The sequence below is a fragment of the Ischnura elegans genome, chromosome 1 (assembly GCF_921293095.1).
Source record: "Ischnura elegans chromosome 1, ioIscEleg1.1, whole genome shotgun sequence".
Lineage (NCBI taxonomy): Eukaryota > Metazoa > Arthropoda > Insecta > Odonata > Coenagrionidae > Ischnura > Ischnura elegans.
The window spans coordinates 125,761,265-125,788,833 of record NC_060246.1 but is presented as its reverse complement, the minus strand read 5'-3'; the positions used below and the strand labels follow the sequence as shown (position 1 = coordinate 125,788,833).

The following is a 27,569-nucleotide window of genomic DNA, read 5'->3' as shown; positions in this document are numbered from 1 at the left end:
TCTCTCCATATCTGCAGCTTATTGTGTCACTGGCTTAGAATTCTCCATATTACCCATGTTAATGGTCTGCATCAAAATTGAATTTCATTTTCTCGCACCAAGCCCTTGAACGAAAAGCATGAGCAACAGAGAAATTTTTCCATTACAATCACGGGGAAAGTTATCTCGCCAATCAAACTGTTTTTTAACGTCTTCTCTCGGATGGTATCTAGTTTGTACCTTTCAATTTTTTTAAAGTTTTCTTTTTCTTTTTTTTTGACGCAAGTATCCCTTTCTTTATACCTTTTTTAAACTATTAATCCTGCCCATAATTCACGGTGTTTCTCATTTGTTGATTATGTGGCGAAGATTTGGATTGCAATTTGTATTTCGCGTGTGAGACAATAGTATTTACTGACGTTATTTATTTCATAACTTTTTAAAAATCGGGAGCCACCTATCCAGCCCAATGAAAGCTTGCGGCTGGGCGCCACGTAACACTCGTGGGTGTTCCAGTTCATAAGTGGCTCACGAGGCATTCGCGATGGGGCAGTTGCCGGGGCGGTTAGTTGCTCTGGCGGAATATCAAACTTGTGCCCTCGATTTATGAAATGCCTGGTCACGGCCAATCAACCGCACAATCTCTTTGGAAAGGCGTCTGTCGCCCGCAGACGCTCAGGCATTTTTGGGAATCGAATCATACTTTTAAGTTCTGATTAACGATCGTATGTGGTTCACCTCATTTGTTAGATGTAAGGCGTGGAGAATAATCAGTACTCTGAGCATCAACTCTACAGTTAACTAACTCTTTTCAAAATAAATTTAGTTCCAACTCTGCTGTGTGACCTTTGAAATTTCATGGTTAGTTCTTGTGCCACTAAACCAAACGCTTGAGTAAGTTTCATCAATTTACGTATACATTATATATTCTTAGTCGTACTCATATGCGTATTCTCGATTACACTTCAGCCGTGAACAGTGATTACCTGCAGGTGCATCAAATTATTATTGGTTATTATTATTACCTTCTATTTAATAAATGAGACTATCAAAAGCTATGCTAACATATTTTTTCTAATTTTCCGCTGATAGATTTAAAATGTAGTGCTGAAGCACAGCGGTGGTTGTGTTCACAACAGATCTCTGTTTCCAACATAGAAAAAATGACAAATTAACAAATTCTTTTAACGATTGCTCACGATTATTTTATGTGTCAGCTAATATACTCATTCACTTCCTTAAGGCGTATATTTTTATTTGGTGAGAGAACCAATGAATTGGTGATTGCTCTCTCTTATAGCATTGGATATCTTCATGAATGATCCGCGGAACCTCACTGTATTCTGGCGTCTGTGAAAGGTGTGTTTTCGTTCTTTGAAAGGAAGCATATTTGGCTATTCAAACTTTCGTTTTTATGAATATTTTAGGGTTTTATTGCGTCCACATAAGCTCCCAATCTGTCGATGGTGCGACGTTGCTTATTATCCCCGTCTACCTTTCGCGCAAGTGCTTCCTGTTCTGCCCGGGACAAATTCTCACTTTCTCTCTCGGCGCTTTTCATTTCGCTCTCAGGTCCTCTCTTTTGACCTTCCCCTCTCTCTCCCCTCCATACCTGCCGCCACCACCACCCGCCGTAAGCATGTGAATAGGGTAGACGTATTTGCCAAGAATCCCGATATAGATGTCGACTGGTGGTTATCGATTTTTACATCAATTATATTATTCTTTATTTTGTTTGACGTACACCCAACACAAAATACTATTACAGGATGAACGGTTACAACAAAAATATATACAAATTCTTTATAATAGAGTCATACTGATCTTGCACGTACATTGTTTTGATTCACAACTTCATTTTGTGCTAAATTTTCATCAACTCCAAGCAAAATTTCCTTCGATGCTCAAACAAATTCAGGTCGTTACATAGTTTTTAAATTAAAGGAATTACAAGTTCTATCGAAAGATGCTTATTTATAGTAGTTACTTTTAACATTGATGACATAAAAAGTCCTCTTGTTCTTTCCTTAGCCATTTGGAACATTCATGAGTGTTCTACTAGTCGGATTAATACTTTCACCTTTATGTATTAATGTCAAGCAAAAACAATAAATCTTTTTTTAATATTTTTACAAATAGTTTTTGAGACTCAAAGATATGTATTAAGCTATCATGCTCTACGTAACTATCAATTAAAGGGTAAGTATTATAACGGACTTTATGCATGCACCTTAAAAAACCTTTTTTGCGCTCTCACAATCATGTAATTGTATTTTTGTAAACGAGTTCCAGATCACAGGACAGTATTCTAATTTGCTCCTAACTAAAATACAAAAATTTAAGCACATTACTCGTTGCTGATCAATGAGTACAATCCGCGTGTGGATATAATTATTCGCAGGTAGTAAAATTATTTAGTACATCAGAGTATAGCTTTTGTGACTGTTAGAGATTAGTTCCTACGTGAGCGAACTAATTGAATTCCATACAATATTAAATTAATGGGAATGTTCGAGTTTATTTTGATTTATTTATGGATTCCAATAACTTAATTACTGGTGTTTTATTCTTCCCCCATTTTTGACACGTGACACGAGGAAATTGAACGGAAATTTTATCTCTTAATAAATTCTGAAAATTTGGTGTGACAGCTTGTGTGTTTTATCTTTATTTTTGTTTAATCCAATTTAATCCATATGTTGCTGTTTCAACGCTTGAAACTCTCAAAATTATTTTATCAAATGGCCCGTATATAAAACACAGGCCGTGTGCTTTGGGATATAAATGGTAGGTTTATATATTACCTTGGCGCCGTATCAAAACCACATTTTTTTTGCAAAGCCACGTTATTTTATTAGGGATTATGTTAGGCATTGCATCCAGTATTTATTAGTACTATACTGTTCCACTTAAATGTATTGTGAATCATGTGTCAATAATATAAATTCAACCGTATAAATACCTTGAATAATTATTTTTTACTTTTTTTTACTAATTGCATTATACTCAAGCAGCTTTACTTGAATTATAACGAAAGCTGGTTTTGAGAGTATCAAGGGATGCTATGCCATGCTGTGAGCAACATTTACTGTAGAGTGAAATTAACGAGAAGACTTCTTCACCTTCAAATTTTTCTCACTGGTTAACCTCTTCCTTTCTCCATGTCTGTCACTAGCTCTCGAAAAATAATGGTTGCGGCTAAAACCACAAGGAAATACCTACTCCCCACAATCATGTGTTCCTACCCTCAAATTGCTACGCTTGCAAATGCATTAATGCATATTTCAGCTTTGAAAGACTGTTTCCCGTTTTTTTTCAGAATCCAAAAGTCCTCAAAGTATGAAGATATTATCTCCACGTTTTTGTGTGGTTAAATAATGAATTTATTTGATGAATCCGCCTAATTGATTAGGGCTTATTTGGCCTCCCTAATGTACGGGTGGCGTGCATTATTTCAAATAGTAATTTGCTCATTTTTCCTGGAAGTATTCATATTGTCTGCGTTTTTCATCCATGTAAGCATTATCATATGTCGATTAAGTAACTTTGGGAAATTATGATATACTTAGCGGTTATTTCAACCATGGCTAAGCACTGCAATTTCCATCATTTAGGCCGTGTAAGAGCATTGATGAAATTGTTTGGATTTAATGCTAAACCCCGAGGCTACCGTTATGAGTTAACATTGATTTATTCCGGGTTAGTCTTTTATCTAATACCTTAAATATTACATTTGATGATGTCCCTAAGAAATTCAGAGCTTCTATTCTGGTCAGCGTTCTAAACTCGTTACATTCTCTAGTTTATATTCTTCTTAAATTTTGAAATCGCTACCATTCTAAATACTAAATTTTCATGAGCTTGTTTAAAATGTTATAATATCGTATACACTATCGTTCTTATCATCTCTACATCAAATACTTCAATGTCTTCATTCATAGTTTTTGCTTACTGTGTTACCATAACGTAAGTAAATTTGTTAACTCTTGAGCTTTATTTCCAAATCGTGACTATGACATCGTTTATCGCATATTCAGATGAGCCTTCAGGTACAATTAATAAGATGGGTAGTAATTATGTTTCAATCCTTTTCTTTCAGTGCCATTTATGATTGAGAAAGTTCGAAGCTACTAAACTGAATGGGCATTCCCTCTAAGTATCGGGCAAGTGCACTTATTTTCCGGATTTAAACGCATCTATTGGGGAAGAGATTCAAACTTGGAGTCGCTGATGGAAAGTAGTCACGCCATGCGACTGCGAAAGCGGAGTCGTAGTCACGAAATCTTGTGAGTGAAAGGACATTGAGGGTATGCCGTGATTTACCAGTCCCACTCCGGCCTCTCACCCTCCCACTCAACCCCCCACCTACACCCCTTGCAACCTTCCCCCTCCCTCCATCCTATCCTCGCCCCCCTCCCTCCCTCCGCCGTTTCCCGTGAGAAAAAGAATCGCCGCCGAGAAAAAGCAATTTCGCCCCTCACCCGGATTGGAAGGGTGAATCCTTTACTCTATCCAGCCGGGCTGAATGAGATGTGGCAATTTCTGCATTGTATTCCGTCCGACGGCTTAGGATGATTCAGGGATTAAGTGGAAAAGGGCATTCTGGAATAACTTTCTCCTTTCGCCCCTGGAAACGTGTATCGAGAGATGCGATCAACCAAATAAATTCTACCACTATTCTCGATTTAGGGGGTTAAAAGATTCCTAAAATGAACGAATGAAATATTTTTCAATCTTTGACGTAATTCCGCTCACATTTCGTCTGCCTATGTTTCAATTTTCTCCCCCGTCCCCATTTCTTTCCTTACTTAAATTCTCCTGAGTGGATCCGAGGGTATTACCTGAAAATCATTCCCCGCAAATTGAATCATTTCCTTTGATGTCCCTCTTTTTCATATACTCATACACATATATTGGAACTCGCAGCTAACACGTTCCGCTTGACGGTGGGTTTTACCAATCCGGAAAACCAATTCGTTCGAGGTGCTCGCCCGGGATAAAAGACATAAGAAATGCGAAGCGATTGAATTCCCTGCATCTTTCCTGAATGGGATGATTGTAGAAAAAATAAAAATATTCATCTGCTACCTCTTATCCTTTTTTCTGATATGCCATCGCACTACCATTCGACTGGTACTTCATTTAATCTACGAACGCATTTCTTTGTTTGTCTTTCTCTTGGTGGATTTATTACGCACCTTATGGAGGGTATATTTTCCTCTGTAATAAAATAAAGTGAGAGAAAGGGAAGGCCCTGGTACCTGTCACTCCCTATTATTCCTGAATCCATTTCGTTTTGGAGAACCAAAAAAAGGGAGTGAATATCATATTTTTCCCACAAAAAGAAATCACTTTAGACGTTGCGTTGATTGTATTCCCTGGCTTATTAAGTCACAAAATTTCGCCGGGTTGAGGCGTGAAGGCTTGAAGCTCTTTAGAGTTGAAAGGGACTTCTTCCTTTTGTAACTTCATTTTAGACTTCCATCCGTCTCCCCTTCTTTACCCTCGGCATTCACTCCTATCCTCTTCCGCTTCTCTTGTCAACCCTTCTCACAGGGTCTTACATTTCTCATGATTCTATGATGACTTGGCCCCACATTTCCGTCGGAAGATCTCTTCGTGAAATTCTTTGCTTAGGTTCGTCTTCTTTTCTCAATTACAATGAGATTAATTAAAGAAACTAACTGAGCGATATTTCTGTCTCTTAAAATATAAGCAGATTTCCTGCGTCAATTTTTAATGCTAGAAGTTAAATGCTGCTGGTATTAAATATTTTGTTTTATTCATCATCTGCTGAAAGCTATTGAAAGGATTTTTTTTATATATTTATTAATCCGTCATCATGTTTAGATTCTTCCATCATTTGTTTCGCGCATAGAATTATTGCTGCAACTGCCATGCATTTGAGTATTTAATTCAATGCTGAGGATTTCTTATGAGTTCCCGACTTTTGTAGTATTTTCCTCTTGTTTTCTTTCCTTATTTTTCGTGGCAGTGCAAATCACTTTCTTAGCTTGCTCACTCTCTCTCTCTCTCACTCTCTCAATTGATGTTTCAACCCAAAGAATGGTTTAGAGGGTGAGGGCAGAGGTCACCCCGGGCTAGGTCCTTCTAGTGTGAAATTTATAAATTTATGATATGGTGTCCCGGTCCTTTCCACATGGTGCACCCCCGATTAAAATTTGAAAAGCGTGTATTAGTTCAATTAGTAGCTCAACGCTCTACCCACTTCCAATAATATATAATTATATGGAGCCATAACTATATGATGTTAGCAGTCTACCTTCATTAAGTTGAGCACCCGATTTTCTGTGGCACCCGATAGTTATTGGCCAGCACCGATTCATCCATTCGTCCCATCATATCTTTTTCCATCAGCTTTTCAGTTTCCTTCCTTTGCTTTCCTTCACGTATCCTCGTATTCTTTTTAAATTCGAAAGAATCGACGTAAGTTCTTGCCTAGTTTCTAGTTCGTGAACACGAGTGGGAATGCATAACATCGCTGGAAGCTTGCCCTTGACAATTCAGTCGGTAAACCTCGTTTCCAGCATCTTTTACCTTTCGACTTACGCTTTCTATATTGATTCTTCGCTGGAAAAAACAGTGAGAGAGAGAGTTCAATGAATAAATTAATAAAACTCTCTATCTTTGCAAACTAAATGGTGCTTCGTGACAGCAAGCTTTACTCGTGAAAGTCTCTGTCCATTTAAATGAATGCAATCGTCATGACATACTCGAGGTGAAAAAAAACCAAGTGGCTCATTGAGGAGCGGAGAAAGGAGTCATCCGGTGGTTATTCGATGAGTCTCAGTATGGGTGATCGAGAGATTCGGCGAACATTGAGGGGAGGGGAGGGGAGGTGAGAAGTGAAAGCTCGAGGTTAAGGGGATGGGGTCGGTGTGTAAACAAACGATCTCCATGGGTTCTTAATGGCGAGGATGAGATGACGTATGTCTGCCGGAAACGGCGCCCGTGGGCATAAAGCTTTTCCCATGCCTCCACTCCTGAATGGAACGACGTTTAGTCTACGCGTAAATGTTTCAACCCGCGACCTCAACACATCGGATCGACTTCCTTCATCCGTTCTTGACTCAACTGCTAATAGTTGGTGAATTCGGCATTGGCCTTGGGAAAGACTACCGCGCGTCGGCACGATGGCTGGGCTGTAGCAAATTGATGCTTAGGCTAAATATTGAGAATATTAAATCATGTAGGGCTTACTTTCCCTTCTGTGAAAATTGCACATTAAAAATATTTTAATCGGAAATTTTAATGCAGGCTTAATTAATTTGATGGTTTGAGGTGTTGCTTTATGGAATCTATTCATATTGAATGAAAATTAAAGTACGTTTTTCCACATAAAATTTTTATTATATCACTACTCAGGCACGGGCCTGAGGATGACGCAATGCGTTGAAACCATGGTAGTGATCTAATAAATATTTTATGTGGAAAAACATACTTTAATTTTCATTCAACAGTCTTAATTACTAATTTCGAGAAACATTTTTCTTGCATATTTTTTTACTTTTTTTCTCTAGCCTTGATGATTCACGCTAGAGAAAGCGGAAACAACGTTAGGAACCAGGTTCGGTTCTCCTCTTAAGAGCTAAGATATTTTCTGGAAACGTGATATAACTTTATGTTTTTATTTTTTTCCGCCTATTACCCGATCAGTTTTACATTCCCTCCCAATGTAATTTATCTTGCCTCTACACTTGAGAATTGTGATGGATCGTAATCATCGAACTTATACGTGCTAGAATTAAGGCATCCCGTTTCATTTATAAACGGGCCCCTCTGAGAACAAATGAACTTCTTTCTTACTGTTCTTGCTTTAGTCGATCAAAGCTCTCACCTCGCTCGGCTGAATAAATACATTACATTCCGTATGTTACCTATGCGTCGTGCAGGAGATGAAATTCACTTGTTGTCCCCCACTTTTGCGGAATCATTTTGCTAAAGGGGACAGGAATTTTACGAAACTTTTTTCCCATCACATGGACTGCTCCCTTTCCTCCCTCCAACAATTGACCTAATTAGGCAATTATGGCCAATTTATACCCCACAGAACATTACATTTATCACCGTATGACTTAAGGGGATAGGAATTTTCCGAAACTACTTTTTACCCATCAAATGGACGATTCCCTTTCCTCCCTTCCGCATTCACCATATTCAGAAAGTTGCATTTAACTATGGCCAATTACACCCCGCAGAACATTTTACATTTGTCATTGCATTTTCTCTTTTCCTCGTGCAGGTTACTCCACTTCATTTTTGACTTATGTTTCGGGATCGATCACCATTTCATCCTCCTCCATTTTTCTCGGCAATTCTTGTATCCCGTCCATCCCCTGCCGTCCGTTATCCCCTCGGCGCTCCTGGGAGTGGAACGACTGCGTCATTGGAATTGCAGAGTAGCACAGACGTCCAGGTCGTGTCATGCTCCCTGGCGTTATTTTCACTGAGTATCTTTTTCCGTTTCTTATTCAATATTTTCCCCTCGGTTTTGAGGGAGGGAGAGTATTCTCGTTAATTTGAGAGAGGGTGTTGGGAATCGTTTAATTATGAAAATAAATTAATTCCATGACCTGAATCCCTATGATTGCGCGGACTCTCATTTTTAACTTATACCTGATTATTTTGCCCAGAATCGGTATATCATCATCGTCATCATTTGTCAGCTATCCTAGCATTGATTTGACTTTGCTCTCCACCTCCAAATAAATAAATGTATACAGGTGCTCATGGTGGTTGTGTAGTAAACAATAACTGAGGCTAACATTAGAACTCCATCTTTTAAAATATTATGGGTAAGCGAAGACTTTAACAATTAACCTTGGACGGATTTTGTCAAAATCCGGACACCTCTCCTCCGTGAGCATAAAAGTTAAGGGAAATAAAATTTTTGAACGGGAAAAAATAAAATGTCGAATAAAGCTATCATTGGAATCGGCAAAACAGAGATGTCTCTTTATCTCGAATTTTGCTGTTTCCAGTTCGCTCACTTGCGCTGAAGCTGGGAATCTGTCTTGTTCATATTTATTCTGAGCCCTCCTCGATATTTTCCTATTAAGCTAATGTATTCACATTACCGCTCTACTGAATACCCACTCCATTTCACCGTTCGAATAGATTGCGCCATGCTGCTGAAATCAGTCCCTTATCAGTCCTCGAGTAATTTTTTCGCTCATATGCATTAATTTAACGTCCCACCACTTAAAGTATTTTTCTGATTTTATACTTCAATACTTCTGCTTCAATTTTTATTTAATTATGCCGTTTCAATTTTTCACCAGAACATCATAACAAAAAATTGGTTTTCTAGGATTGATTCTAAGTACTATTACAAATTTTTCGTGTTTTTAACTGCCCTTCGGTGACAGATTCTTGAGTAGCCAATTTTAATTAGCTTGTGAAACTTTTTCTATAATAAATATTCCAAGAAAAATCGTAATTTCAAGCCAGACAATCGACCAGGAATTTACTTTCTTTATAAGGTTTTTTTCGACAAAAAACACGCGTTTTTGGTTCGCGCCGATTAAAATTCTCCTTCATATCTTACACTCCACTGGATATGTTTTTAGTAGGCCTCTCTTGTTGGCGATTAGGCTTTGCGGAATTGGCTCCTTTGAGCTACGATACTGTCTATATTTTCCTCGGCGATAATCTCTTTTTAATTTGGTCTCGTTAGGATAGAAATATTAAATATCACCTGCCAACTTTAATATTATTTCGGTACTCCTCAAGCCTCTTTGTTCTGAGGGCACATTTTTTTGCTGTTTGCCGTTTTTGAGCATATCTGATCCAGATTTTTTGCTACTTGGAAAATGTTTTGAAAGAAGCATTTTCATGTTGAAAACTATAGGCCTCCTAAGTTTTATGAATAAATGTATGCAAAAATTACCTAAAAGCCGTGTACCCTTGTTGTAATAGTAACATATCTGCTACGTTCACTGGTAAAGGTGCGTTATCTAGAGCCACGTCGCATGTGGTACCGAGTCGACGTGGTACACCCTTTGAAGGGTCACTTATCCGCAACCCTATCCTCGAGTCGCTCACCCTCGCTGGCCTCTCTCCATGAATTTTTTTTATTTATTTTTTACATTTTTCTAACCTTGCATGGATTTGCAATAGGAATTAATAATCCTTGGCAAGCCTAAGTTTCGTATTTGCGTGAATTAGCACTTATATTTTGCTATTATGCGTAATATTTTTTATGACCGTGCGGTGTGTATGTGGCGGTCCTCTCGCATGCTGCATGCTGGTGACCCCCTGCCAAACACCCTTGGTGGATCGTAGGGTATTACCTAGATATAGACTAGCAGTCAATTAACCTTTTACTAAGTTCTTACGCTGCCGTTATAGTCTCGTATCGATCGCGGAAAAACGACACACTATATGGTGCAGAGCTTATCTCTTTTATTTATTTTTATGATCTCATCTACTGTAGTGTGCATGCGTTCACAGGATATGGTTGCAAAGACAAAATTTGCCAACGGTTAGTAATTCCTATTGCAAATCCATGTAAGGTTAGAACAATGGAACAAATGAAAAAATTCAATGAGTCGTCCAACCGAGTGACGCCATTAATTCTTTTAATTGAGAATTTGCTATCCTTAACACTTTGAGTGCCGGCTGCTAAATTTAAAGCCCTGCTGAAAAATCCAGCCATTTTTACTATATTCGTACATTTTTTCAAACATTAGCATCAAAAATATATTTATATTGATGTGCATTTCAATAAAAATGGACTTTGCTCTTCTTCCTGAATGAGTTGAATAACATTTATTGCTAATTTTTAAATATATAATTCAACACTGAAAACCTACTGTTTTTGAAAAATAAAATAGTTGCAACAAATGCTGTACCGCCGTAACATGCATAATAATTTTTTAATACGCTCAATTTGAACTACTTAAAGCATGGAAATCATAAAAAACATTGTTCCAAGCAAAGCATTATAAATCTTGGATGCCAATAAGGGTCAATGCACCCTCAACGAACGGTCCATTGGCCCAAAGAATTTTCACACTAAGTGGCCTAAGATGAGGATGCTGGTAGCTACAGAGGACTTTTCGTCCTCAAGACATAAAGTGAACTCTTTTTCCATCGAGCAGTTGATTTTTGAAAAAAACAGAACCCCTAAGCAGTAAACTGGAAAAGTACCACGGGCGAAATATTACGGCTTCACGCATACAAAGCCAATTAAATGGAAAGACGTAATATTACGTCTTTGCGAGATCCTTATATCATTTCGCAACTTTCCCGCACAGGGCAAATTTGATCAGGAAAAAAACCTTTTTTCGGCCCACCCTAACGTCCATGGCAATCCTCAGAAGGATTAGCAGGACGTAATATTACGTCCATGGCACGTAAAGTGTTAATAGTACGAGGAAAGGATGACTCAATAAATAGATTTCTTTTCTTTTTCTCGTGATCACATATACCATAGCACGAGGTAAAATATGAAAAATCGTGACCCTGAAGCTATGTATTGTGTGTGAGCGAAAATCCTGGGGTAGCGCTCAAATAAATGAAGCTAAAGTGAACAAATAAATCGCAAATGAATTATTTTCTGTTTATGGACTGAAATTGAGGAGAGTTAAGGAGTAAACAAGCCTAAAGGATAATAGAAACAATCTTTTATAAATTTATTGCAGAATAAATTTGTCAACGCATACTTACAGAAGGGGAGGAGGAAACACATTCATGATAAATATTTCCTCCGTGCAAGTGTCTTAGTGCAGCTTTACGCCACTATACTGCATCTATTGCACTGTTTGAATCTAATAGTATGGAATTTTAAGGTGCGCATTATGCTTCTTTTACTTTCACACTCAGCTGTTAACCATTCAAATAGTTTTTAGAGAGTCGATTTTTTATTCTTATTACCCTTAACCTTCTTCCCCACGCGTCCCACCGCAGTGCCTCTCGAGCTTTTACCATCATTCGATAGCGCTGAATTGTATGTGCGCCATGAATATTCAGATTGTCCACGCTCCTCATTCTGTGACGAAGAATTTATAATCTATCTCAAGCCGGATGCCTGATACATTATTCTTAGCCCGCGTCCACGGTAGGGAGACTTCAGTATCCATCCAGGTGAATTCAATCACAAACGAGGGAAGTGGACGTCTTTCTCCCGTTGCAGTGTCAATGAGCTGATAAATTTTGGCAAGCTATAGAAACCCCTTTAAGCCTTACCTAATTTAGACGTCGTGCTAGAGCGATTATGAACAATCAGTCTCTCTTGAATGATGTTCGGGAAACGAGTCTCAACTGATATTTATAGCTATTGAGAGTGATTTTTCATTTTAATCAGTTACGAGACCCAAACTTTCAAGCTACCTAGACATTTTTTACGCATCATGGACCGGCAGTTTGGTCTCACCGACTTGATCCACTCATTTCTATTTCATTTTTGAAATGGAAGCAGTTGATTAAATCTGATTGAATTGATCATTTCATTGCATTAGATGGTGGCCGTAACATGCGTTTAAGGAAACCTCGCCACTACTTATGCGCTGTACCCACGATTGGGGTTTTAAGCTGCTTCTATTTTCGTGGCAATTTATCTATGTATAAAGTAAAAAAATCGCTATTGCTTGAGTTTAGGACTTTATGTAACAAATTTACACAGTTTTGGCATTCGTTATGAGGCTTAAGTTTTCTGTTTGTACCCTCTTTCAGCCTAGTGTCACTACTTTGACCTTAAGACCATGGAAAAACAGCGCACGCCTAGTGATTTGCAGACAATTATGCAATACCGATTCATTATGCATTACTCATCGCATATTCATCATCTTTAGATTTATTTTGTATGGCTCTACGGCTGGTTATTCCATTAAATAGTTTTAGTGCAATTACAGTTGATAAAAATCGAATGTTCCTCATTAAAATGCAATTTTATTTATTCCTACAGAAATTCCATTCATTTGATTTTAAACTCTAAAAAAATCATTTGATTAAGACTTATTAATTCATATTTACTCTTAAAAAGAATCACAGCTTTTACTTTTGTGGCTACTTTGTGTAGCCATTTTTTAATTTCTGTTTTATTACAAAAATTAGTGTAATCGAGCACAAGAAGATTTCTTTCACAAACTGTTTAGATCTCTCACTTTTGAATTCGAGATGAGCAACTGAATCATATTGATTTTTACAATCACCTAAGAAATAAATTTCAGGTGATTCTTGGGGAGACGGATTGAATTTCTGAGGGTTCATGGGGAGGGGTTACACTTACAATTAGAACCGCGTCTCCCAGAAATCACTGGAGGGATTTAACCATTTGAACACGTCCACCGACTGGCATCTGCCTTGAAGGGCAATAGATTGTGGCAGGTGATGTGCTTGTAGAAATTTTCTGCTACTCATGTTAGTGAAAATCTCGCGTATAGTACTGTAACCTCTCCTTCTCTCTTTTCAGGGGCCCGTGCTAGCGGAGGAGCTGTGATGGCGGGCCATGGAGGCCCGTTGCAAGAAGAAATAGGAAAAGAAGACGGGGCAGGGAGGATGAGGATCAGCGTGGGGCGAGTCCTTGGCTCTCCCTCCTCCGTCGCGCTCCTCCCGACCACTTCGTAGCCCCCGCGAAGCTCTAATAAACATATAAAAGGAAGAAGGATAAGGGCGGGGGGCGCGGTTCTCCCCGAGGCGAGCAGACGCCACCCGACGCTTACTCACCTCGCTGCCGACCTCGGTCCAACTCCCCCATTTAATCCTTCTGCCGCTGACCAGCCCCACCCCTTGCCCACCAATATCTCTTTCTTTCTCTTTCCTACCCTTCCTCTCTCTCTCTAAGCTCTGTCGGACCCTCCCCCTTATCTCTTTTCCCAACTCTCTTTCTCTCTTCCTCCCAAGCCTTCGTTAGCCTGTTCTAAATAAATTGTTTTTCCTCCGCGACGCCCTTTTCTCCTTTCCACGCAACTTCCCCCCCTTCCGTTCTCTCCTTACTTAACCACCCGAGGAGCAGCAGTCGTGGAGTGCGTCGGTCGTCCAGAGGAAGGTTTTTTTTCGGCAGGAGTTAGCTCAGACGTTGGCTGAGGGAGGCTGGACGGAGGGTGGAGTTCTTCTCTATCTCCTGCACCCCTTCGCAATTTCCCCCCACTCTCCCTCTCCATAACACACAAGGGTCCGCCCGCAGCACGCGCGTGTTTACGCGGCCGCGAATCTCCTTCCATCCATTCCGTCGCCACCGTTATCTTTGTAAACACATTCACGCACGTACACACTCACCTACCCACTGGCTCCACTGTGTGGCCTCTCTTGGAGGAAGGAAACGAGTCTGGGTGTGAGTGTAAGTAGTTTATATCGGAGGGTGGGCGTATTTAAGGGCAAAGGGTTGTGGAGGAGGAGGATAGAAGGGTTGCACTCTTTTCCCCCATTGCGCTGCGTCCACTGCTGAGTGCTGAAGTCCGCATTTCTGCCGTCGCTTCTCTATATTTAATTTTATGCGAGAGTTTTAACGGTGGTTTTTGTAGTTTTGGAGGACGAGAGTTGAGGGATTGATAGTGCATTTATCCCTTCAGGAAGTCGCTCGAGCAGGAAAAATCTGGCCGCTATCTCCATCTAGTTCCCTCTGATAGGGTTCGAGAATAAATGATAAAATTTCAAGAGGAGATCCAACGAGAAAGTATTTTTTATCTGTAATTAGAGTTCATGTCTCCGTAGATATAAAAAATAATTAATCATCTCGATCTATCATATCTCTACGGTTTACGTTCCGTATTATCCACTACATGAGGCAAAAATCGATGCATGATTCTGCTATCGCTGTGATCATTTGCAGGTCTTGATAAGTTTCCTCGAACACTTCTTTGAGCACATCCTTGATCGTTTCATAAGTCAGTGAACGGAGTAGCCCACCGGTATACATGAAATAGCTTTAATTCTGGACGAAGCTTGCTCACCGTCCGTTTAGTAGTCCTGCAAGTTAAAGTCACAACGAGAGTAGTGATAATAAACTTCCGCTGTTTATTATTTCAGGATATAAATTATTGGATCTTCGCGTGTGGAATGCGTTAAACTCAAGATATCCTCTCCTGCGTAGTGATAAAGATATTGCAGTTTTTTTGAGGCCGTTGTTCCTCTTGGAATATTATCGTTCTACGAACATCGACGAAGGATCTTGTGTTCTCTGCAGTCTTTCTGTGGGGATAAACGTGTGAACTATGCTTCTCCTGGGTTCGAACTGCCCTCTCTTGTTTATTATCGAGTGGTGCTCCGTGACGGACGTCCATACGTCTACATCCGAGGAGGAGCTGTAGTGGTGACGGTTAAAGGTCTTTTTTTCCGGGTCGACGTCCCCGGGAAGTAAAATCGCGTCCCCAAGGAGGTTCACCCACTGCCGCCAAGATGGTGCTACGCCTCTCCCTTCGCCGGGGATTCCTCTACCTGCTGGCCACCTCGTGCGTCCTCTTCCTGTTGGTGAACTTGCGGCACCAGCGGGAGGTGTGGCTGGGCCCGTACTCTTCGTCGTCGGCGTCGTCGGGCGACCCGCGGCTCCCGCCCCCGCCCGCCCCTCCGCCCCCGCCGCCCCATCAGCAGCAGCAACAGCAGCAGGCGCAGGCGGCCTTCCAAGGGGCAGCCCCCGACGCCGAGGACGAGGAGATGGCGGAAGACGAGGCGGAGGCGGGCGGCGAGGGAGCCAAAGCAGCGGCCAAGGACCAGGGTGAGTGCCCACCTGAAAAAGGGATAAACCGTTTCCAAATGTTAATTCTCGGGCATGGGATCGGAATCGAGAATCGATCGCCTGAAGTCGATTCCGATTCCAGGACGATAAATATTTTGAATATTGACTAATAGCTTGGGGTATAAAGGCCACAACACACCTGAGCCATTATGCACTTTACATTATTAATTTTGCAGTTTATGTCTGAAGCAGTATAATGAAACATAAATGAAAATTATAATATTCAGGCTAAGGGTAAAAAATATAATACATATTCGCTATTTTTAATAAATATACTTTTTGGGCAACTTATTTGTATTTGTTAATTTATTCTATTCAATTCTAAAATTTTAATGACAGCAATACTACAAACATATCAATACTCCACCTATTAGTATGAATAAGAATCGATGGAATCAGAATCAAGAATCGATTGAAAGAATCGGAATTGGAATCGAAAAAAAGTGGAATCGACTCATCCCTTGTTTCAATAAATGAACTATAGGAAGAATTTTGTCTGTTTTGTTAATGGTACCGCCAACGACTGGAAAAAAATTGCTGAGAACAAAAGAAAAAGTGAAGTCTTCTCGGGATTTCCACCGCTTCAATTCGTTGCATATAGCCAACGCTTCAACGGACGACTCGTACATCATCCTCGGGGTGGAAGAATAATTTTGACTGAACAAAAAATGTTGATAGTTAGGGTACTTAAAACCAAGATCTTTGAGCAAGAGAGGATATCTTTTAACACTGATGAAAAGAAAGATAATAAGATGCCTTCGAGTCGAAACACAAGAGTGAGGGATTGTTTTCCGACCTTCCTATTTCCTTCCGCACCTTCCCCTTTAAACGTCTCCTTAGCTCATCTGGTAAAAAGAGAGAAAACATGAGGAGTCGATGGAGTAATCCTGCGAGGTTTTGTAGCCTTGTCCCATCTGTGCCGCGGACGGCGCGAGGGAGTGGGCGGCTTCTGAGGTAAACCAACCGACCACTCCCCGCCCCCGCTCCCGCAGTCCATTCCTCGCGAGACTGCGAGGGTTCCGGAGTAAAAAGAAATTGCTCGGACAGTTAGGTAAACACTCTCCCGCGCACGCATGCATACCCGTCTCGTCCCCTTCCCAGCCTCCCCAAGGGACGCGTGGAATTTCTGACTCACCTTCTCGTCTATAAGCTGCCCTTTGATTAAACGCATGAAAGGGCGCAGTCGCTCGCTGCCGACTCCTTTGGACTTTAATCGAAAAAACATTAACGAGTGCCTTGTTTGTCCACGAGTGTTTTTTTCTCGTCCATTTCGTCCCCCTGCGCGTCCGGTATTCCCTGCCTGACCGGTTCGTCATAAATTTCTTTGCCCTTTTTTACGGGTGGGCCTCGCTCTTTCTCAGAAGGTAACGTGTTTGCGAATGCATTTTTCGGGTGGAGTAAGAAAGAAGGAAATTATGGTCTCTTGTGTGTGTAAACCAAATTATATACCGCCTATGATCTGTGCAGATACCCACCGTTGTCCCTTTAGTTCATTAATAATTTATCATTTCTTGTGAGTTGGGACCACACTAATGAGGGTCTCTAGGACACCATCCGAGCCTGGCGGCCATGATGGTTAGCCGACATTTCCCGTAATTTCAATAAGTTCCCTTGAGGAATTATGATTTTTTTAATTACTAGTTTTCTCATGCCTTATCCATTTCAATGACTCATTTGTTGCTGTTTTCGAATTTCTCATGGATTACCTTCCATAGCGCAACTCTTGAGTATATTATCGATATCTTTGTAGATACAGCAATTTTATAAATGATTATTCAAATGACATGATTGAAGCTTTCGCGGCTCATGATGATTAAAAATAAGTCACATACGGGTGTATGCCGCATATCGTAATGGATATTGCCCCGACGTTTCACGACCGACTGCTGGTCACTTTTTCAAGGGAATAATGCTGGGATTGGTTTTTGGGTGTGAAGAGTTAGGACTGGAGGGGGAAGATAAAAAAATGTTGCGGATGACTGGGTTCCAAGTACTGCTGATTCTCAATCCGGTATCTCTATTAAGGCCGTTTTACACGGTACACGGAATTGCGCAATCTGACGTACGTGCGAAGGCGCAATCAAAATTGCGTCGTGTAGAGCGGTGAATTGCTAGAACACATGCGAGAATGCGTGGACGCGAGACGGCAAAATAGCCCATGTTCTAATTTCGTTTCGTTCGCGCAATTCCACGCCATTTTAGAAATTAATGCAGCTCTAACCCGCGCAATTCCGTGTATCGTGTAAAACGGCCTTTATAGTGTTCTTGTTCTTCTTTATTTCTATGGCCTCGGCTCTATGGGCTTTAAAATGTTTTATCCTCGCGATGACTCTTGATTTTTCGAAGTCCATCGCCTGTCTGGTGGCTTCGCTACGGCTGGCTTTGAAGAGTAACCGAGTCGAATGGCCCGCTTGTGCTCTTCTATACGAGTTTTGACCGTTCGTCCCGTTTCCCATATGTATTCCTTCTCGCACGATCGGCAGGGGATTTCGTATACTCCTTCAATTTGAAGTGGCGTCCTATCCTTGGCATTTCCCAGGAGGTGGCGTACTTGGACGTGTGGTTTGAAAATGGCGTTAATGTCAAATTTCCGGAGGATGTTACCGATCTTATCCGTCGTTCCTTTCACGTAGGAGAGGAAGGCTTTCTTTTGGCTAATGTGTCTTCTGTGTCTTGGGAATTGTTCCTGTTGTCCTTGTTGATAATCTTTTTTTGAAACGTCGCGACGTTTCGTTGTCGACGTCGCATTGCCCCGACGCGTCGGGGCAATGCGACACGCGGCATACACCCGTATGTGACTTATTTTTAATCATTATTCAAATGAGTTTGGACGTCCGTCTCCGTGTCAAGCTATTTGGTTTTGAAGGATTTGTCATAGCTTCTCCATTAGACTAATTTGATGTAATTGAAGTATTTTCTCGACGAAGAATTTCAGCTTCATATGTTTTAATTGGTAAATTGAACACCAAATTTTTAGAACATATTTAGCAGGGTATCAATTTTTTGTAGGTATCCTATTGTTACAGTAGTTTTGCGTAGAACAGTATACGCATCACCGTGGCCTGTCCCACTTTCCACGTTGAATTTCTTTCTTCAGTACATCATAAGGCCTATTATTCTTCATTCTATCCTTAAGCTTAGTTCTCTTCCTCCCCTTAACTTGCTCTCGCCCAGTATCATTCCCTCTACCATAGTCTACCATCCTATATCCGCTGCGTACATGTTACGACCGTACCATCTGCCACTTTATTTCCTTCATAAGTCTCCTTTCTTCCCCAACCATGTCAAGAACATTCTTTTTTCCTTTCACTCCGTCCTTCTCACCTTTTATATTCCCTTCCTTACCCACAAGCCGAGGACTGCACCCTTTTTCTCATTCACTGTCCTCGGCTTAGGTCCTCGTTTCCGTATCGTAAAGCGCTAGCGAGCCCTGTGTAAGAAAAAGCGTATTATTTAAAGTGGGAAACTATTATTATCTATATGGACTGAGGGCATAGCATCACACAAGAAATCAAGTCCCAATGAGCTCATGCATGAAACAAGTTTGGCGTATTCGGTTCACCTTGTCGTTTTTTGAAAGATTGAGGTGCATTCTGTGACAGGGATTGTTTTTACTTTTATCAGCAGGGAGGTCTAGGAGGGAGTCGGACTCGCCCGATGGGAGGGGCGAGGGGGCGGAAGACGGCCTCCATCCCACCCTCCCGCCCCCGGAGGAGCGGCCGTGGTTCATGGAGGGCGGGAAGAGGAGGCCGAGGCGAGGCATGGTCCCCGACCGGGAGGTGAAGCTGTGGCCCGAAGAGGACCCCGGAGGAGACCGCATCGTGGAGCAGCTCATGTTCATCCCCCGAGGTGGGTACACGCCTAACTACGCAAACGCTCACTCGAGATCATAGTAGAGAAGCTTACGCTAACATAGAGTTGATCTATATCGAGGCCATTCTTTAGTCAATAAGCAAGCATGCCAGTTGGCTCCACCAAAGCCTACCCTCCCACAGTCACGCTAGCAACGTAAACACGAGCAGAGAGGTGAAGGGTCGAAGAGATGGGTACTTTGTGTAAATACACCATAGGGGAAGGTCCGTGAAATTCAACATTAGAATTGGCAGATTGAAATGAGATACAATCGAGGCCCTACATTTTGTGGTCTTCCACTGATGGGGTTTGAGTGGCATCAGTTTATTTTCGTGTTACAGAATATTCTGGAGAATTATAGATCAAGGTCGAAGATCGCATTAGCCGTGGCACTAGTTCATTGTGGAGTATATTTCTGATAGAACTTAATGATTACATGAAAGCCCACTTTTTGTCCAACAATAATTGTTTTAATTATTAAGATCTAGGAAAGGTAATCTTTGCCTATGCAGGAATTAATTGTGGATTGACTTTATATTTATCATTCCATGAGTGATATGCTCAGAAATGTATTCAAAGTGAGTTTTTCCCATAACTGTATATAGTATTATGTCAAAATTTTATTTCATTTTCTGTCATCATACTTACTCAAATCACTTACAATGTCTTATCGTGGTATGTTTTATTTCTACCGAGACCACGGTCCTTTGTTTCTCCGGACCACTGCGCAGATCATTACGCTATCCAGAATCCTAAATTTAATTTTTTTCCAAATAAACTGCTATGGTAATTAAGGAATCTAAATGGTCTCGTCCAGGGAGAATTTTTTCCAAGGGAAGTATAGTAAAGACCATGCTCCAGTGTAATTCAATCATGCTGTCAGACTGACGCTGCTGGTGTCGATGAATAGTCATATTTTTCAGGATTATTCATTAGATAGCCATAATTATAATGTTGTTCGATCAATCATCATGATAACACCTTTGATTTTCAATTTGATGAGTGCACATACCACTGCGGGGCCGAATAAAAAGTGAAATTTTCTCTGAAGCTTACATCATTTGAGAAAGTGACTGCAAGGGATCAATCTTTTCCAGCATCCTTGATATCTCTTCTTACCCTTCTGGGCGCCTTCTGGCCGAAAGCCATGAGCTAAGGGAGCTTACTCATGTGCCCATTATCTTGTCTCGCCCCTACAGAGGCTTCAGTTTCCACAGCTGGTCTCACGCAACGCTCGTAATGGGCAAAGTTAGACAATAATATACGCTTAGCTGCGTTAGCTTGTGGGATTAATAATCCGAGCGGCCTGTTAAGAGGCCACTTTATGCCCTGCGATAAGAGTCAGCTCCAAATAGGAATGTTACGTCACCATGAGCTGCTGTTAATTACTGGCTCTTTGACTCCAACTGGTTGCTTTGGCGCTTTGGATTGTATGATGTCAGATCTGAAGCCAATATGAATGAACATCTCCTCCACAACAGCTGTTGAGTGATAAGATTGATTCATGTACTTTTGGTACCAGTATAATGGAACTAGGCACTTTACAGATAACATTTTTCCCAAATACCAGTTTGGGGCTTTAAGCGGAATGATATTTTTTTAGATTTTCCAATCGCCATTCCATTTATGAATGCCGAAAAGGATGAATGCCCCCCGAAGTCCATTTAGTTATTGAATGAGAATAATTTTCAACGCGATGATGGAAACAAATGCGTGGGAATTGTTTCAGCCGTTAGTTTGATAATGACCCAAAAACTATTGGCGCTGAAAACAGATATTTAATAGTGAGGTTCAGAGAGTCAAGCGGATACCTTAAAGTAGGCTTTCATGAGAAGTGGAGAGAACCACAGTTTCAAAATAATTTTGGTGTGTTGAATGTTTACGGTAGTAAATACTCAAATCTTTAACTAGTTATAACTTTCAATTTTTGTAAACTGGTGTTTGCTATGTAAGTCACTTTGTATAGTAATTGCGTTGGACCAATATCCTGTAAATATTTGCGCTGCCGAAAATTTGGAATAATGCAAATTTAAAAAATTCAAATGGTCACATTTTATTAAAAGAACGAATCGAGCAAATCGTTTTTATGTATATGCATTTATTTCATGGATAAATTATCATCCTAGTATCTCAAATTTAGCAGAAAGCTTATTACAATATTGATTATCCTGGTCTACTAATTTCTGAAGATTAAATAATTGCCATTAGTTTCGTATTGATATTAATTGTTCATAAATATTGTCCAATCTAAGAACATGAATCTATTTTGGAATAAAAATATCCGTAAACAATTTTAAGGCACTTCACACAAGACAAACGCATCTGGTCCCCTTTTGTAGCGTCGCGATTTTACCGTGATCGCTAGTGGATCAAACGGCTTCTAGACTGATTGGACTCGGGTCTCTTGAAATTATCCGCCGTTGGGAGTATCAATTACTCGGACAGAGATGGAGGGAGAGATGGACGCATGCAGATATGTGGGAGGACCGCACCTCGAGGTCGAGGGACACGCCCCCTCCGAATGAGGTGCCTTGAATATTAAGCGCGGCAGACATCCGTATGGAAGTCGCGCGCCGCTCACACAGCGCGTCGCGCGGCGAACATCTTTAATCATAAGATTTATATATTCATCCTTCCGACGAGGCTGGGATTTATTTTACGCTCCCCCACCCCTACTCCCCACCGCACTTCCCCACCCATCGCGAAAAACTCCCTCCCCTCTCTTCTTCTTTTCCCTTGAGGAAACTTTTTCCTCTGTCGTTGGGTGGGGGAAGGTTTGGCGGCGGGAGAGGGAGGGGTGGGGGGAGAGAGAGCAGGTGCCTCCCACTCCACTCTCTTTCTCAGCCCGCTCTCCCTTTTTTTTAACTCTATCCGCCTCCCCTTCTCCTCTCTCCCTCCCCCATATCTCTCTCTCTCCTTTCTTGCCTTGATTGGAGTGCACTACGCGGTTAGGGGTGCTCGAGTCGATGGGATGGCATAATGGAGCTCATCACATCAAGCACACTTTCCTCTCTCTCTCCCACTCCCCCTTTTCTTCCTCGAAAATTTTCGCGCGGCTTTTCATACTTTTTTATCTCCCTTTCCCTTGAACCCCTGCGTCCTCTACCCCGGCTCCGTCTCCACACTATACGCTCCCTTGCCTCCTCTTTCTCTCGGACATTCCCCGACCCCTCGTATTCCACACGTGTGAACCTCGTCCCCGAATCCCATCATGCATGCAGGTATCCTTGCATGGTGGCGGCGGCGGCTGGGTGCGGCGTCGGCGGCGCGGGGGCTTTTCTCTCTCCACGACCCCTCGCAATCCCCCCACCCACCGCCACACTTTCCTCCCCCACGCGCGACCGCTGTTTCCTTCCTTCCTTCCTCGCGGGTTGTTTTTTTTAGTCAAGACTACCTCGGTTTGTGTGGAAAAATTGAAAAGGCGGGCTTCCGTGGGAAAAATGGTTGATTTTTTTCACCCCCGTGGTGCGGTGGTGGCACGTCGGGCTCCGCGAAAAAGGGGTCGCCGTCTCCCCAGGACGGCGGCTCCGGCTGGATCTGCTTTTCTTTCGCGCGGGGAGAGGTGGAATAGGCACCGAGGCGAGAGGGTTCGAGGGAGGATGGCCGAGAGGGTGAACTACTATGTGGAGGGCAGGCCAGCGAGGGCGCCGTGCCGAGGTTTCGTCGGGAAAAGGCGCTTAATGAAGGGGATGTTTTTTTTATTTCGCACACATTCTCGTTTTGTGCGGAAGGGAAGGAAAAGAAGTGTGCAAATGCCTGGTGTGCATATGCAATAGAATGAAAGTGTGTTTCTCCTCATTCGGATAATAATCAACGTACCGACCGACCGTCGTTCGGAATGCATTTGTATTAAGATTTCGTCCGGGTCTGTTTGTTCCATCAATGCCGTTGTTTCGAGGTCCGTGTCGGCAGTATTTATGACTCAACTGATTGATAAATGGCAATCAGCGACTGACAACAGATCAATTGGACAAACGGATTTTCACCTCGTATGGTCGGTAATGATTTACATACTCACCGCTTATAATTCCATGAAACTTTCATCCCATTAACATACTGGAAAAGTGCCGCATCTATGTTGGAATACGCTTTGCGATTGTAAGTTCAGTGCCTCATACCTCTTAATTGCTGACCTTCTCAGTAATGAATGGAGCTGCTGGTTGCGCGCATAGGAACTGAAAGAAATGAAGCGGGGTTGGTAATATGGTAGTTCATTATAGGCGTGAAATAAAAATGTCTTGGTCATCCTTTTTCATGATTTTTATAGAATTATTTTCTTTTTAAATTATCTCTACCTCACGTAGTGGGAAGAAATTAAATTCTCTGTAAATCTTTTTCCAATGAAAGCCAAAATTTGCTTCGTTCTGCCCTGTTTTGTAAGTAAACCGACCCAGGTTTCGGCCGCTTACGCCATAAGAATGTGCTTTTGAGAGCATTGGAGGTCGCAATATTGATTATGGAATGAAGAACGGAAACTTGGTAGATTTTTATGCATTATTTTAAGCATCAATTAAACATATTTTCATGAAACGAATTTTACAAATAACTTCCACAAATTAACACATGGAGAAGATTCTCATATCTGATCCTTGGCGCTACATTTGGTAGTTCTGGGTGCATTGTATAACGTATGTATCTATAGTACACAGTTTAGCACGGAGTGAAGATGGTGATTAAATATTAAATAATGGAGTTATTTTGGCTGCGTTGTTTTGTCAGCTGGGAGTAGGTAGCGGGAGAGATTAAATCGGAGAGGTCGTGGGAAAAGGGAAATGTGGTTTGGACTGTTAATCCTCCTCTCTGCTTGCTTACCTCTCCTCTCTGCTTGCTTCTCTTCTCCCTCGTCCCTTCCTCTCTGCCCATTCGTGTCTTGGGCTGCGGGTCTGTTCTCCCCCTCCCCCAAGAACCTCCGCGCTAACCCAACTCATAGCCTCCCGCTCCCCTTTCTGCCGAGCGTGACGTCATCTCTGTGGTCGCGAGGCCCAATTAATTTTATGGATTTCGCTCCAATTTAAGGGAGACAAGGTGAGATAGTGAGCCAACGAGAGGAGGCAGGCTTTTCTTCCCGAATTAAAGGGCGGAGCAGGGGTGTGGGAGGAGGTCAAATATGTGAGCAATTACCCGGATTGAGTATGCGGTGTTTGCATTTCCGTGAAAGGGGGTTGATTGGAGGAAAGGGGGCGGAAGGGAATCGTCTCGTATTCCCCTCCCTCACTGTGCGCATCCTGCGGTCAGCTGCTGGGCGATCTTCATATACCCTCGCCATGAGTGCTTCGGGCGACATTTGCGGCCGGCTCCCTTCATAAGGAGGGGTAGGAAGAGAGAGAGAAAGGAAGCCTAACTAAATAGCGTACGCGTCTCCGGCTACTAGAAATTCCAGAAGTTTATCAATTTTCCTTCTCGGGTTAATTTTAAGTTTTAATTGGTTTCCTTCCCGCACTCATGTGGTCTCACTCGCTTCGCTGACGCCGTAGAGGAAAAGGGTTAAAATTATAATCGTCTCCACCTACACAAACTGTCTGTTTACGCACTCATAGCCCGTTTTTTCCCGTCTCTCATGCTATCGCGTAATTGCCGCTACCGCTGTAATATTTTGGAAAGGAAACAGCTAATAAATTTCCACCGTGTATGCCTCAGAAATATCTTAATTTCATAAAAAAATGGTTTGGTCTCGAATGCGGTTGAAACTATTGCATATATAACTAATTAGAGGTCTAAAGCTCGTGCAGAGTCTCTTAGTCATTATCCAGATCAAATGTAAATATGAGTTCATACTCGTACTATTTCCCTTACCAAGATGTTTTGTGCCTTATGAGCAAAAAGGATTGACTCGCCCAAGTTCATTTAGGTGGATAATTTGTTTCGCGAAACCTTTTCTTGTTTTACTCTCTTTTCTAAATGAGAGCAAACATCAAATAAAGTTTTGTGTACATCATCACTGTAAGTCATTGAGACAAAGGCATGGGAATAAAATAAACATGACATTTAATGACAATCGAAGATAATGGAATATTCATTATACAATATATACTGTGAGGATAAGCGAACATCACTTGGCAATAAAATGAATCAATGGCAGACCAAGTGAGCAATATTGTTTTTGCTTTGTGTGCTATTTCAAAACTTAGTATAAATTATTTAGTATCCGCAATTACTTTCAATGAATGGTAATTCTTTATATCGGTTTAAAAATACCTTGTTGAAGTTATTAATGGTAATGATTGTCATAAATTCAATTGGCGTTTGAATAAATGGAAACTAATACCTACTTGCAGTTCTTAGAAATAAGACTCCTTAGTTCACTTTCTTCGTCTTTTACTTATTGGAAAACCTTGGACCCGGCTGGAAACCCGAGAACTCTTCCTCGAGTCTATTTGCCAGGAAAACCTTAGATCCTTCTTTTACTTATTGTGTGAAGGCCATCCTTGGCAAGTTGAGAATATAGATGTGTTTTAACGCTGAGGATTTTTTCCAATAACTCTAAGGGTTATAAAGTATATATTGAATAATAGATTGCGAATATTTCGGAATCATATGTTATTTTTTTAATCATAGTTGTTTCTACCATGCCATACTGCATCATAATCATGTGGTTTCATATTTTTCCCTTCGAATACCCAATATATCCCATTCATGGTTTAACCGTCTCTACATTATTGCGGTGTTAATTTGAAAATGACTATAAGCATAGGTTTATTTATGGATTTAATAAATAATAGCGCTTCAATGAGATAGATTTTAAACTTTTCAGACAACGGCGTTGAAACAAAGGTCACAATTTTATTATGTTTGTTATTAATACTAAATAACGTTTTAGAATTCACCTTGGTTTTATTCGTCGAATCAACTCACTTCGTCGACCTTATTTTTCTGTTCTTTCATTCAACATTATCTTTACGACATTTATCTGACTAACACCGATGAGGGAATTGTAAATTTAAGAATGGACCATCTCCAGAGAAAATGGGTTATTTTCCTGAAATGCAGCTATGAAATTTTGTATTTAATTTTACTATACAAATAATTAAAGTTAATTTGTTATCCTTATCTCGGCCAAAGTTGAATTCATGGCCTGAGGAGTAAAATACTTTTGTCGAATTTGTTCATTTTCCGTGAGTGTTCCCTCAAACTAAAATCTTTCAATTGGATTCGGAGCTGGGTGAAGAAAATGTTATTTCCCTAACTGCAATTAGCATCCACACAAAGAACCACATGCTTTTTATTACACTCTAATACAAACCATTTTGAACCACTTTAAACTCGCTGCAGCTGAGCACTAATCAATCCACTTTAGCAAACAAAATAGTTATTAATTTAGGGCTTCTGACAGCTTAATCGAGCACGGACTTAGGCTGTAGGCTTTTTTATATTTTATTTTGTGATTGACGCTTCTTGGCTTACACTCCAACATTTGAAACAATTTTTATAAGATCAACGCGCAAGTTGTTTTTTTTTTCTTTTTTCATTTATTTTGTTTTTGAAAGAGTGCCTCGAAATGCAAGTTAGATAAAAAGACGCTTGGCATAGAGACACGCGCTCTCTCTTACAGGAAGTGAGACGGTTGAACTGAACCAGATAGTCCCGACTGTTGATCCCTTGCAGTTCTGCCGCCTAATTATTTGAAGTCGTCGATAGGTCTGCCGGTGGAGGAGGGTGAGGAGGATGGGGGCGGGGCAGGCAACAACAACAACGTTGTCATCGGCGACAACAACGCCATGAACAACAACTTGGTCGTCAAGGGCGACGAGGACGAGTACACTTCTCCTCCGCCGCCGCCGTCCGTCAAGCAGCATCCACCCCTCAAGAAGATCCTCGTTTTCGGAGGGCTGGGGTCGTGGTCTCCGCCCCTTCGCCCAGGGCGGGAGGCCTTCCTCTCGCCCACCCGCTGCCCCGTGTCCACCTGCTCCCTGACCGGGGACCGCGCCGAGGCCCCAACGGCGGACGCCGTCCTCTTCCGCGACGCCTCCGCCGCTTCGGCGGTCGCGGCCTCCAGATCTCTATTTCCTCGACCCAGGGACCAGGTAAGTGCAGCCCTGCGATG

The 27,569-nt window shown here is 41.5% G+C and overlaps 1 protein-coding gene across 2 annotated transcripts in view; it reads left to right on the top strand.

Annotated features, from left to right (window-relative positions):
• LOC124169401 (glycoprotein 3-alpha-L-fucosyltransferase A) overlaps positions 1-27,569 on the top strand; it is a 159,963-nt gene that overhangs the window by 121,627 nt on the left and 10,767 nt on the right. The window contains exons 2-4 of one of the 2 annotated variants that reach the window (XM_046548003.1): positions 13,415-15,655; positions 19,301-19,525; positions 27,131-27,549. In XM_046548003.1, coding sequence (XP_046403959.1) covers positions 15,340-15,655; positions 19,301-19,525; positions 27,131-27,549 — 960 coding nt within the window. In that variant the 5' untranslated portion in view covers positions 13,415-15,339. The remainder of the gene's footprint in view (positions 1-13,414; positions 15,656-19,300; positions 19,526-27,130; positions 27,550-27,569) is intronic. The other variant, XM_046548008.1, reaches the window with a different exon arrangement.